Source organism: Haliotis rufescens, unplaced genomic scaffold, assembly GCF_023055435.1.
Source record: "Haliotis rufescens isolate VD_foot unplaced genomic scaffold, xgHalRufe1.0.p SCAF_6, whole genome shotgun sequence".
In the NCBI taxonomy this organism is placed as follows: Eukaryota; Metazoa; Mollusca; class Gastropoda; order Lepetellida; family Haliotidae; genus Haliotis; species Haliotis rufescens.
Window position 1 is genome coordinate 24,844,301 of NW_025964334.1, and position 15,572 is coordinate 24,859,872.

The 15,572-nt window shown below is 42.1% G+C and overlaps 1 protein-coding gene across 1 annotated transcript; it reads right to left on the bottom strand.

Annotated features, from left to right (window-relative positions):
* Window positions 1-5,519: 5,519 nt before the first annotated feature.
* Window positions 5,520-13,208, bottom strand: LOC124111422. Its single transcript, XM_046471119.2, has 3 exons — window positions 12,892-13,208; window positions 10,289-10,340; window positions 5,520-6,705 (listed from the first exon to the last, which is right to left on the bottom strand). The coding sequence occupies exons 1-3, from the start codon at window positions 13,131-13,133 to the stop codon at window positions 6,319-6,321; spliced, it is 681 nt and encodes a 226-aa protein (XP_046327075.1). The 5' UTR covers window positions 13,134-13,208; the 3' UTR covers window positions 5,520-6,318.
* Between the last annotated feature and the right edge of the window lie 2,364 nt (window positions 13,209-15,572).

The following is a 15,572-nucleotide window of genomic DNA, read 5'->3' on the forward strand; positions in this document are numbered from 1 at the left end:
TATGTCATGTGGTTTTTGTACATCAGCCCTTCTATATTCATGGTGGCTGGGAGATGTTGGATAAAACAACTAAACTAACCAAGACACAGTGTTATGTTTGACTGTTAAAGTGTTTTGTATGTGAAAGAAAGGAGATAACTGCAATACTTCATTTGTATAACATCCCTTTGCCTTATGTCAAGTTGAATGATGAAAAAATATAACATATGGATCCATGTTGTAATAACATTGATGAGAGAAATAAAACTATATTTTGAAAGCATTGTTGGTTTTGTTTAATTTTTGGCTACAGATTCCCTTATTCACCAACTCACATACACAGCTTCCCTTAGTCATCCACTCACATTCACACTCCCTTATTCACCCACTCACATTCACACTCCTTATTCACCCACTCACATATTGACTCCTTTATTCATCACTCACATATTGACTCCTTTATTCACCCACTCACATTCACACTCCTTATTCACCCACTCACATACAACTTCCCTTATTCATCCACTCACATATTGACTCCTTTATTCACCCACTCACATATTGACTCCTTTATTCACCCACTCACATTCACACTCCTTATTCACCCACTCACATACAGCTTCCCTTAGTCACCCACACACACACAGATTCCCTTATTCACACACACACACACACCGATTCCCCTATTCACCCACTCACATACAGACTCCTTTATTCACCCACTCACATGAAGACTCTTTTATTCACCCACTCACATACAGATCCCCTTAGTCACACACACACACAGATTCCCTTATTCACCCACTCACATATTGACTCCTTTATTCACCCACTCACATATTGACTCCTTTATTCACCCACTCACATACAGATACCCTTAGTCACACACACACACACACACACACACACACAGATTCCCTTATTCACCCACTCACATATTGACTCCCTTATTCACCCACTCACATATGGATTTCCTTATTCATCCACTCACATACAGATTCACCCCCACACACACACACACAGATTCCCTTAGTCACCTACTCACATACAGACTCCTTTATTCACCCACTCACAGATTCCCTTATTCACCCACACACATACACACACAGATTCCTTTATTCACCCACTCACATATTGACTCCTTTATTCACCCACTCCCATACAGATTCCCTTATTCACCCACTCATATTCACACTCCTTATTCACCCACACACATACAGATTCCCTTATTCAACCACTCACATACAGACTCCTTTATTCACCCACTCATATTCACTCTCCTTATTCACCCACACACATACAGACTCTTTTATTCACCTATTCACATTCACACTCCTTATTCACCCACCTACATACAGCTTCCCTTAGTCACCCACACACACAGACTCCCTTAGTCACACACACACACACACACAGATTCCCTTATTCACCCACTCACATACAGACTCCTTTATTCACCCACTCACATACAGACTCCCTTATTCACACACACACACACAGACTCCCTTATTCACCCACTCACATACAGACTCCTTTATTCACCCACTGACATACAGACTCCTTTATTCACCTACTCACATACAGACTCCTTTATTCACCCACTCACATACAGACTCCCTTATTCACCCACTCACATACAGACTCCCTTATTCACCCACTCACATACAGACTCCTTTATTCACCCACTCACATACAGACTCCTTTATTCACCCACTCACATACAGACTCCTTTATTCACCCACTCACATACAGACTCCTTCATTCACCCACTCACATACAGACTCCCTTATTCACCCACTCACATACAGACTCCTTTATTCACCCACTCACATACAGACTCCTTTATTCACCCACTCACATACAGACTCCCTTATTCACCCACTCACATATTGACTCCCTTATTCACCCACTCACATTCACACTCCCTTATTCACCTATTCACATACAGACTCCCTTATTCACCCACTCACAAATTGACTCCCTTATTCACCCACTCACATTCACACTCCTTATTCACCCACTCACATATTGACTACTTTATTCACCTACTCACATACGGACTCCCTTATTCACCCACTCACATATAGATTTCCTTATTCATCCACTCACATACAGATTCACCCCCCCCACACACACACACACAGATTCCCTTAGTCACCTACTCACATACAGACTCCTTTATTCACCCACTCACAGATTCCCTTATTCACCCATACACACAGATTCCTTTATTCACCCACTCACATATTGACTGCTTTATTCACCCACTCACATATTGACTCCTTTATTCCCACTCACATATTGACTCCTGTATTCACTCACATACAGACTCCCTTATTCACCCACTCGAATTCACACTCCTTATTCACCCACTCACATATTAACCTCTTTATTTACCCCCACACATAGATTCCCTTATTCAACCACTCACATACAGACTCCTTTATTCACCCACTCATATTCACACTCCTTATTCACCCACACACATACAGACTCTTTTATTCACCTATTCACATTCACACTCCTTATTCACCCACCTACATACAGCTTCCCTTAGTCACCCACACACACAGACTCCCTTATTCACCCACTCACATATTGACTCCCTTATTCACCCACTCACATATGGATTTCCTTATTCATCCACTCACATACAGATTCACCCCCCCACACACACAGATTCCCTTAGTCACCTACTCACATACAGACTCCTTTATTCACCCACTCACAGATTCCCTTATTCACCCACACACATACACACACAGATTCCTTTATTCACCCACTCACATATTGACTCCTTTATTCACCCACTCCCATACAGATTCCCTTATTCACCCACTCATATTCACACTCCTTATTCACCCACACACATACAGATTCCCTTATTCAACCACTCACATACAGACTCCTTTATTCACCCACTCATATTCACACTCCTTATTCTCCCACACACATACAGACTCTTTTATTCACCTATTCACATTCACACTCCTTATTCACCCACCTACATACAGCTTCCCTTAGTCACCCACACACACAGACTCCCTTATTCACACACACACACACACAGATTCCCTTATTCACCCACTCACATACAGACTCCTTTATTCACCCACTCACATACAGACTCCCTTATTCACACACACACACACACACACACACAGACTCCCTTATTCACCCACTCACATACAGACTCCTTTATTCACCCACTGACATACAGACTCCTTTATTCACCTACTCACATACAGACTCCTTTATTCACCCACTCACATACAGACTCCCTTATTCACCCACTCACATACAGACTCCCTTATTCACCCACTCACATACAGACTCCTTTATTCACCCACTCACATACAGACTCCATTATTCACCCACTCACATACAGACTCCTTTATTCACCCACTCACATACAGACTCCTTTATTCACCCACTCACATACAGACTCCCTTATTCACCCACTCACATACAGACTCCTTTATTCACCCACTCACATACAGACTCCTTTATTCACCCACTCACATACAGACTCCCTTATTCACCCACTCACATATTGACTCCCTTATTCACCCACTCACATTCACACTCCCTTATTCACCTATTCACATACAGACTCCCTTATTCACCCACTCACATATTGACTCCCTTATTCACCCACTCACATTCACACTCCTTATTCACCCACTCACATATTGACTACTTTATTCACCTACTCACATACAGACTCCCTTATTCACCCACTCACATATAGATTTCCTTATTCATCCACTCACATACAGATTCACCCCCCCCCCCCCCCCCCCCCCCCACACACACACACAGATTCCCTTAGTCACCTACTCACATACAGACTCCTTTATTCACCCACTCACATACAGACTCCTTTATTCACCCACTCACATACAGACTCCCTTATTCACCCACTCACATACAGACTCCTTTATTCACCCACTCACATACAGACTCCTTTATTCACCCACTCACATACAGACTCCTTTATTCACCCACTCACATATTGACTCCCTTATTCACCCACTCACATTCACACTCCCTTATTCACCTATTCACATACAGACTCCCTTATTCACCCACTCACATATTGACTCCCTTATTCACCCACTCACATTCACACTCCTTATTCACCCACTCACATATTGACTACTTTATTCACCTACTCACATACAGACTCCCTTATTCACCCACTCACATATAGATTTCCTTATTCATCCACTCACATACAGATTCACCCCCCCCCCCCCCCCCCCACACACACACACACACACACACAGATTCCCTTAGTCACCTACTCACATACAGACTCCTTTATTCACCCACTCACAGATTCCCTTATTCACCCATACACACAGATTCCTTTATTCACCCACTCACATATTGACTCCTTTATTCACCCACTCACATATTGACTCCTTTATTCCCACTCACATATTGACTCCTGTATTCACTCACATACAGACTCCCTTATTCACCCACTCGAATTCACACTCCTTATTCACCCACTCACATATTAACCTCTTTATTTACCCCCACACACAGATTCCCTTATTCAACCACTCACATACAGACTCCTTTATTCACCCACTCATATTCACACTCCTTATTCACCCACACACATACAGACTCTTTTATTCACCTACTCACATTCACACTCCTTATTCACCCACCTACATACAGCTTAGTCACCCACACACACACAGACTCCCTTATTCACACACACACACACACCGATTCCCTTATTCACCCACTCACATACAGACTCCCTTATTCACCCACTCACATATTGACTCCTTTATTCACCCACTCACATACAGACTCCTTTATTCACCCACTCACATACATACATACTCCCTTATTCACCCACTCACATACAGACTCCCTTTTTCACCCACTCACACATTGACTCCCTTATTCACCTACTCACATTCACACTCCTTAGTCACCCTCTCACATATTGACTCCTTTATTCACCCACTCACATACAGACTTCTTTATTCACCTACTCACATACAGACTCCTTTATTCACCCACTCACATATTGACCCCCTTATTCACCCACTCACATTCACACTCCTTATTCACCCACTCACATACAGACTCCCTTATTCACCCACTCACATATTGACTCCTTTATTCACCTACTCACATAGAGATTCCCATATTCACCCACTCTCATATTGACTCCTTTATTCACCCACTCACATACAGACACTTATATACAGACTTCCTTATTCACACACACTTATATACAGACTTCCTTATTCACACACACTCACATACAGACTCCCTTATTCACATACAGACTCCCTTGTTCACATACATACTCCCTTATTCACACACAGAAAATAGAAAAGAAGAGACTAGCATTTTTCGATTCAGCTAAAGAGGCGACTATTGGCAGACAAGGAAGAATCGCCGAGACTGCCCTTATCTAGTGCTGTATCATTTCCCTGATAAAGGTCACCGATTAGCTGTGGTCACCATGGACACAACACGACAACATAAAGCAAACGAAACAAACTGGAAACTGTTGAGAGTATTTTATTGAATGATATTTATCCAATACTGCAAGGTAATAAATAATATGGATTGCTTATATGTACAACAAGGCAAATCTTATTTGCAGACATTCGAAGTCGATAATTGAAAATCGATAAGCCCTTCAGTGTACACACGATGAAAGTTCGTATTCCGGAAGATAGTGTTTTGATCGGCCATAAATGACAACAGATATGTGTATCACAAGTTTGAGCCCTTGCTGTATCTAAGTGTTACGTCACAACACAGTAAAACAGTGATCCACACAACGAGGTGAAAATTACGTCTACAAGAAGCCCGTGCTATAAGAACCCCTATACCTACCGGACAGGAAAATAGATGTACACATTGTATTTACCAGGCCCCGATAAATGGATTGTTTTTGCTCCGCATTTTCTCCAAAATCATATTACCTGTTTGGGGAAATGACAATTATGGCTTCCAACGGCTTCAATTATCCAGTGTCGCTGCCTTCTATATGTATCAAAATGGTAGGAGATATAACACACTGGATAATCGAGGTTGTGTTTTCAAAGAGTGAAGTATACATTTCATGATTGCCTACTCGTTTTACCTTTAATATTTAGGCAATGTGGTATTTAAGGAACATTATAAAGTACCTCTTCATGATCAGAAAATAGAAAATAAACACACCACATTAATCTTTAGAAAATATAGCTACTTTTTTCTAACGATTTTTTTTATTGTTATCGGTGAAATTCCGAAGAACAGTTAATAATCTGTGATGGCCCGACAATAATATTGTAATACTGGAGTAGTTTAGTCTCAATAATGCAGATGCCATTGTAGTCGCGCCCTTTCCTCCATCGTGGTCTGATGCTGGTACGGCAAGGTGGACGTCTCTTCCCCGTTTGTCCTGAAGCACTCGGGCTTGGCGTTTTCCAGTTCAGTCAACTGAGGATATGACTGTAGCGTCTCCACCCCCATGTCCTGCACCCCGTAGCCGTCAGCGACCCGGGGCTGGTACTGCGCGTTAGACCCCTCGTTATACACCGGGGTCTCATACGTCGTGGGGTATTGTACATTCTGCCTGTAGCGGGGTTGTTCCCACGCCCATGGAGCTCGATCTAGGGGCTTCGAAGCTGGAGGGTTCACTCCCTCCGAGTTCCATTCGGGGTGTACAATGAAGTGGGATTTAGCCGAAAATGAGTTCTGAAAGCAAATGATTATTTGAGTATGTTATTTGTACGGAGAGAGAGGTTTTACGACACGTTTAGTGAGAGTGAGTATGGTTTTACGCCGCTTTTAGCAATATTCCAGCAATATCACGGCGGGGGACACCAGAAATGGGCTTAACACATTGTACCCATGTCGGGAATAGAACCCGGGTCTTCGGCGTGACGAGCGAACGCTTTAACCACTAGGCTACCCGACCGCCCCACGACGCGTTTAGCAATGTACCAGTTGAAATAAGGCGGCAACACCAGAAAAAAGCACTTCACATATTGTTTGTTTGTTGTTTAACGCCGCAGACAGCAATATTCCAGATAAATGACAGCGGCCCGTAAAACAAATCGAGTCTGGACCAAGCAATCCAGTGATTGACATGAGAATCGATCCACGCAATTGGGATGCGATGCATCAACCAAGTCAACGAGCTCGACAATCCGACATATTGATGATGTCAAGTATGCGTCAAAACAAGGTGGCACGTTTGGTCTCCCCCGCCGTGATATTGCTGGAAAAGCTAAAAGCGGCGTTAAACCCATTCAACCACACATTCAAAACAGAGTTGGGGGCACCAGTCCATTCTCCCTCCTCTCTATCAACCTATCATTTGTTTGTTTGTTGTTTAACGCCGCACTCAGTAATATTCCAGCTATATAAGGGTGGTCTGTTAATAGACTTGAACAGACAATCCAGTGATTGACGAAATGAGCATCGATCCACGCCGCACTCAGCAATATTCCAGATATTTGACGGCGGTCTGTCGCTTTTGGGTTGCCGAAGACCTATTCTAACCCGGATCTTCAAGGTATCACGCATTGCACCCATGTAGGGATTCGATCCCGGTCTTCAGCGTGACGAGCGAACGCTTCAACAACAACCGACCTATTTAAAATTTCCAAAGAAGAAGGCGGTGAAGGTCGATGCGGTATGAGTGAGAAGATACTATGAGTGAGTGAGTGAGTATGATTTTACGCCGCTTTTAGCATTATTTCAGCAATATTACGGCGGGTTACACCAGAAATGGGCTTCACACATTGTACCCATGTCGGGAATCGAACCCGTGTCTTCAGCGTGACGAGCGAACGCTTTAACCACAACCGCCCCATTTAACATTTCCAAAGAAGAAGGCGGTGAAGGTCGACGCGGTGTTAGAGGAGATACTGTAAGGGTAGGTACACAAAGAAATCGGTATATAATTGGTTGCAAAAATATCTTAACGTTTAATCAATTACCAAGTCAGTAACACTGACAGAAGGTCGAACATATCAATACGTTTGATGTCACATTGATACCGGAGATTAGTTTATAGACTGATACAATTGAACACTGTGGTGTTTGACAAACATAACTGACTTTATCAGATATCATTGCGTTAAAAGACGAATTGTCACTGAACAACAATAGTCGTTTTAAATCGATCATGAAACGTTGCACCCCTTACAGTACTGATCTGCATATGATAAGCCATATATACTCAAACACAAACGTCATTGTGGCCATATAAATTGCTATTATACTCTGCAAAAAAACCACCGCAAAATTAATTTTTAAATGAATATTTTATATATCATATAAATAATCAACAGATGGTAATCGATTGTTCAAAATTGGCACCCATCATTGTCACTGACCCAGTAGATTTTCAAGGTGAATGTCATCTGTTCTCAATATCTTGTATGGCCACGGACTGGCATCGTGGTCCCATGTAAGCAATCAGATCCCGAATTGTGGCCTGGGGAATGTTCACCCACTCTGTCTGCAGTGCTTGTGCCAGCTGTCGGAGGTTCTGTGGTTCCCATAAATGTTTCATTGGGTTTACACCTGGAGGGCCATGGCAGGACCTTGATGTTGTGATTCCTGAAAAGAGCTGTTGTCAGTCTTGCGGTGTGAGGTCGGGCGTTGTCTTGTTGGAAAATAACGTTCGCTTGTTGCATAATGGGAAGGACGTGTGGCCGAAGAATCTCATCCATGTAACGTTGTGACGTTAAACTCTCCAGAACTTGCACCAAGCCTGTTGTACCAGTGTAGGAGATGACCGCCCACATTATCACACTGCCACCACCAAATCCGTCCCCTTCCTGTATGCAGTTTCATGCATAACGTTTCACCTGAAAACACGACGTCTACCACCCCCACCGCGAAGCATAACACGTGGCTAAGCCAAACTTGAATCCATCGCAGTCGGCCATACTCTGTGACCTTGAAACAGTGCTGCCCAGGCCGACGATGCAGATCCGTCAAAATGACACCTCGAACTGATCGTCCAGCGCGAATACCTTCAGTGCGTAAACGGTTCCTCACTGTCTGGGCTGATGTCCCACGCGTAGTAAACCTTGCTACAGCTGAAGATGTTTCTCCTGTTTTCAGTCGGCCAATGGCGTTTTTGAGTTTGGCTTTCATCAATCGTGGCATGTTTTCGCTTTTCCCTTGCTGTAAGATTGTGATGGCATGCAAATGAAACCCAACGTGTTCATAACGTGCATGTCATGTTGGTGTGTTTCGGCGCCAGATTCTCATGTGGTTGTGTTTTTGCGATTGTTCCAACTTTTCACAAAATCTCTGCAGTACCTCATTCCTTTCACTCAAATCAATCCCAAGCCATGCAGAAGTGACAATTTATGTTTGGTACTAATTTTGTATGGCTGTCAGATATTTACTATTTTACTAATTTTTCTTTTATTTTTATTTTTGTTTGCAGAGTATATTATGTTATTGTTGGTGCAGTAGTAGAACTAGTAGTAGTCGTAGTACTAGTAGTAGAACTCCAATGAACTAAGTGAAAGAATTAGTCAATTCCTAATTATATCTCCTGAAACCATAAGATATACTCGCCGTGAAATAACCATGCGTGATATATGTATTACCGCAACCAAGGAATGTTTAAATACTAGTACACCATAATCGTATAAAATCCAAGAACACGTGCAAATACGGGTTAGAATTGGTCTTCAGCAACCCATGCTAGTCGTAAAATCGGGAGGTCATGCACTCACACTGACTTGGTTGATGCAAGTCATCGTATACCTATTGCGAAGATCGATGCTCATGTCAATCACTTGATTGTCTGGTCCAGACTCGATTATTTACAGAACGCCGTCATTTTGCTGGTATAGTGCTGAGTGTGGCGTTAAACAGCAAACAAACGAATCAAGAGGGACATTATCGCGTTGTCGCCCAAACAAAACCAAGTAAGTTTCTATTTTGACCAAAGGTCGCGTTGTCGCATTGCCGCCTTTTGAATAATACTAGTATATTTGCGTTTCGCCTTTTAATGGCGACAGGGTTAAAGCGTTCGCTCGTCACGCCGAAGACCCGGGTTCGATTCCCGACATGGGCACAATGTGTGAGCCCTTTTCTGGTGTCCCCCGACGTGATATTGCTGGAATATTGCTAAAAGCGGCGTAAAACCATACTCACTCACTCATTTAATGGCGACAATGCGTCAACGCGTCAATACACAGTCGCCTCTTGTAAAATGAGTAAAAGGCGTTACAGTTTACGACAACGCGACTGTGGCCCTTCTGGGACTCCATATAAATGGGAAATTAATAGACCGTGAACTCACAGCAAATAGACTGTCTTGGTGATTGAAGTCATGTATGACAGGTCGGACTGACCTGCAACAGAGAAAGTAACAAGACATGTCATCACTTCAATGTACAATGACACACAAAGAACAAGGCCATATTTGTAGGCCTGCTCTTGGATCTCCACACCATTGTCATTAAGGGACTGACCATTTAGTAAGGGGTAGTGGGGAGGGTTTGGGGTTTGGGATAGGGGTGAGAATAGTCTTAGGAGTGCCGCTATTTTATGTTACATTTTTTCTTAACACACACACACACACACACACACACACACACACACACACACACACACACACACACACACACACACACACACACACACACACACACACACACACACACACACACACACACACCAATACATGAAGCATTATTTTCCATGCCCCTCCCTCCCACCACCCGCTTAATAAATTACCGGTCCCTATATAATGTTCAAATTTACAGTCGGTTTCTAAGAAGTACCATTTCCTGATTCTATAGGCGTGGAGAAGGAAGCAAGAGCCTCGTCATGGAAACGGCAAGGAGCAGCCATGGGTATAGAACACAGTCTAATCGATATATAGATTGCTGAAGTCTTCACATACAAATACCCCGTGAATAATGCACTGTTGCTACCACCTCCTACACATTATACAGTAAACTACGGTTATAACGAACTCAAAGGGACCACTAACTTTAGTTTGTTATAACCGTAGTTCGTTATAAGCATATATACAGTATAACAATAGCAAATAGACGTCAGTTCGTTATAAGCGTGTTCGTTATAAACGAACTTTACTGTAGGCCAGTTATGGGGACGGTGGGGTAGCCTAGTGGTTAAAGCGTTCGCTCGGGTTCTATTGCCAACATGGGTAAAATGTGCGAAGAGCATTTCTAGGGCCCCCCGCCGTGATATTGCTGGAATGCGGCGTAAAAGCGGCGTAAAAGCGGCGTAAAACCATACTGAATCACTCTAAATGTTATGAATTTTAATCTTAACATCCAGATGTGTGTACTACCTCATCCACATATATCAGCTGTCGTTGTAACTCTCACACCCAGTATATCAGCTGTCGTTGTAACTCTCATACACACAGTATATCAGCTGTCGTTGTAACTCTCACACCCAGTATATCAGCTGTCGTTGTAACTCTCACACACAGTATATCACCTGTCGTTATAACTCTCACACACAGTATATCACCTGTCGTTATAACTCTCACACCCAGTATATCACCTGTCGTTGTAACTCTCACACCCAGTATATCACCTGTCGTTATAACTCTCACACCCAGTATATCACCTGTCGTTATAACTCTCACACACAGTATATCACCTGTCGTTATAACTCTCACACACAGTATATCACCTGTCGTTATAACTCTCACACACAGTATATCACCTGTCGTTATAACTCTCACACACAGTATATCAGCTGACGTTATAACCCTAACACAAGTATATATCACCTGTCGTTATAACTCTCATACACACAGTATATCAGCTGTCGTTGTAACTCTCACACCCAGTATATCACCTGTCGTTATAACTCTCACACACAGTATATCACCTGTCGTTATAACTCTCACACACAGTATATCAGCTGACGTTATAACCCTAACACAAGTATATATCACCTGTCGTTATAACTCTCATACACACAGTATATCAGCTGTCGTTGTAACTCTCACACCCAGTATATCACCTGTAGTTATAACTCTCACACACAGTATATCACCTGTCGTTATAACTCTCATACACACAGTATATAAACTGTAGTTAAAACTCTCACACACAGTATATAAGCTGACGTTATAACTCTAACACACACTATCAGCTGTCCTCATAACTATCACATCCATAGTATATCAGCTGTCGTTGGAAATCTCACATCCATAGTATATCAGCTGTCGTTATATTTCTCACACACACAGTACATCAGCTGTCGTTATAACTTTGACACACAGTACATCAGCTGTCGTCATAACTCCTTCACACACACAGTATATCAGCTGTCGTCATAACTCCCTCACACACACAGTATATTAGCTGTCGTTATAACTCCCTCACACACAGAGTATATCAGCTGTCGTTATAACTCACACACACAGTATATCACCTGTCGTTATAACTCTCTCACACACACACACACACACACACACACACACACACACACACACACACACACACACACACACACACACACACACAGTATATCAGCTGTCGTTATAACTCCCTCACACACACAGTATATCAGCTGTCGTTATAACTCTCTCACACACAGTATATCACCTGTCGTTATAACTCCCTCACACACACAGTATATCACCTGTCGTTATAACTCACACACACACACACACACACACACACACACCAAACGTATATAATCATGAAGCCCAAAATACGTCAGTTCCATCCCAATATTGATCACCTTGACAACACATACAGGCAACCAGTAAAATTCACTCCACACCTGAACACAGAATATTCCTATCCAAATTTGAGTCACTTAAATACTGTCCACTTTAGCAGTAAGCGCCAATGAACCACGAGGCGACAAAACCTGCCAACAGTGCGTTATGAGATATGATCATAGACTTACTCAACTATCTTCTCCTTCTGTGTGGGGTCCGCGTTCTGCACTAACGTCTCCATCTCTGACATCCACCTCAATCCTCCCACTGCAGCCCTGGGGTCTCTCCGTCTGTCAGTGTGTCTGGGAAGGCTGCTTTCACGTGTATCCAAGGCTGAGTTTAAATCCGCTTTGCTACCCTCGCGGAGGTAATGACTCCTGCGGTAATCCTTCGTCCTAATCGGCACGGTGGTACCCTCGTCACGTGACATTGACCCGGCTAATCTCCCGGCAGGATTATCAGTTTACAGCGAGCTGATAAAGCTGCCCACTTGGCATGAAATATTAAACATGTTCCCGACTACAGGCCGCTTGGTTCGTTACAATCAATGGATACGTTTTTAATTGGATTGCCTATGATAAAAGCGACTAGCGTACAACACGCGATATTGTGTCTGAGTATTGTATGACCGAGGTTAGCTATAAGACGTAACCAGTAAGTTTCATTATGTAGTTAAGTGTACTGCTGTAATTTGAACGGTCGTACACAAACTTTGATTCCCTGCCTACGTTCACATATTCCTTAATACAGACAGACAGACAGACATGTTTATTCAGTAAAAGGCCAATGGCCCAAAATACAGACATGTGAGCATGACATTTACAGGGCACAGAATTTATCATTAATTATTTTGTGAGCATAATATAAGAATTTACAAACTAGAAATAATGTTTGCTCATTATAATTACTAAGAATATTTATTACATGAGAATTACTGTAATGAGTAGGCATAGGAAGATTAACAAGGTATTTTTGTCTTAGGGCAGAATATAAATTACAATTAAAGAGTATATGGAATTCATCCTCAATGACATCAACTCCCTTACTACTACAATAGTTACAGAATCTGAGTGAACGGTCTGTTTTACTATATCTGCCAGTTTCTAAAGCTATTTTAAAATTTGAACATCCGAATTTAGTAAAAGCAATTCTTAAATGGGTAGGGAGTGGACATGACAAGTACCTTTCAACATTTAACATTGATTTAAAATGCTTATAAAGATCACATTTTGGAGTACAAATACAACGGGTACTGAAGGGGTTCGGGAAGATTACTACACCGCCAATCCAATTTTGCAAATATAGCGTGTTATCTCGACGTTCACATCACTTCGGGATAACGGTTGTTCGAGGTTGTGAAATTATGATGCTACTCGAAGTGAACTTGGTAATTTGAAATATTTCGACATAACCTGATTTCGAGAGAAATTACAATGGTTATCGTTTAGTTCATGTACGTAATGTAACCGCTATGAAACAGAAAATGAATACCATTTTTTGGTAATTTGTCCTTTTTATAAAAGTAGTAGGGAAAATTTAATTCCAAAATGTAACCATGTGCAACCATCTGTTCCAAAATTTATCAGTCTCCTATCTACCAGAAATGATTCTGTTATTAAAAACCTGTCCATATATTTAAAAAGACATTTACTCTTGTAAATACAAATGTAAAAAATATGAACGTTTGTTGTACGAAAATTTGTGCATGTGCATAGCATATATTATTCCTGTAAATGAACTCAGGAATAAACTTACAGTAAACTACGGTTATAACGAACACGCTTATAACGAATTGACGGATATAACGAACAAACTTTTTTAGTCCCGACTATTTGCTGTAGTTATGCTGTATATACGTTTATAACGAATTACGGTTATAACGAACTAAAATTAGTAGTCCCTTTGAGTTCGTTATAACCGTAGTTTACTGTATAGTTGTTGATTTACACCGCAGTCAACAATATTCAAACTCAGTCACGACACTTTGTAATTTAACTTTAAAATGCATATTAGGACATCCTTTACATCACCTAAGTTTCCCGTGAAGATCTGGGTTAGAAAAGGTCTTTTTTCAGCAACCCATGCTTGCCGTAAAAGGCGACTATGCTTGTCGTAAGAGGCGACTAACGGGATCGTAGGGTCAATATCACGACGGGGGACACCAGAAATGGGCTTCACACATTGTGCCCATGTCGGGAATCGAACCCGGGTCTTCAGCGTGACGATCGAAAGCTTTAACCACTAAGCTGCCCGACCCACTAATTCCACTAATATAGTGACGTGTCGCATGTGTACAGGTGTGTGTGGCTGTAATAGAACCAGCCCACCCAGATACCAAGCCGCAGTTTTAACATTGATATCACACTAAGAAACAGTATACTGACTCCGAGCCGGCCATTCCTTGTTTTGTCTCTTTAATGCCGAGCTCCTGGCATAATTCAAATTTATTTCCTTATACATGTATATAGTATTTACAATACGGGAACACACTCAGCTAATACCCAGTGCTCTGCTTAATCATATGATATTTTATGACCCTTGAAACATGAAACCCAACTTCCTCAGTATGAGGACCGGTGATACTGTGAAACTAACACTCCTTTACACATCCCTCACACAGCAATTTGTTGCATCAACCTTGATTAAATATTTCCCCGGGAACATGAGGACAACTGCTGACTATGCACATTATTTAACATCGCAATGTTTAGGAACGCACGAAGTGCTCTACACTACAGCGCATGGGGCTGCATTGGGTTCTCCTGGCCATACCATCGCGTACAAGATGTATCTATGAAAGGCATTAACGTATTTTATGAACGCTTCATTATCAGGGGAAACCCGCTTCAGCCCAACATGTAGGACGACA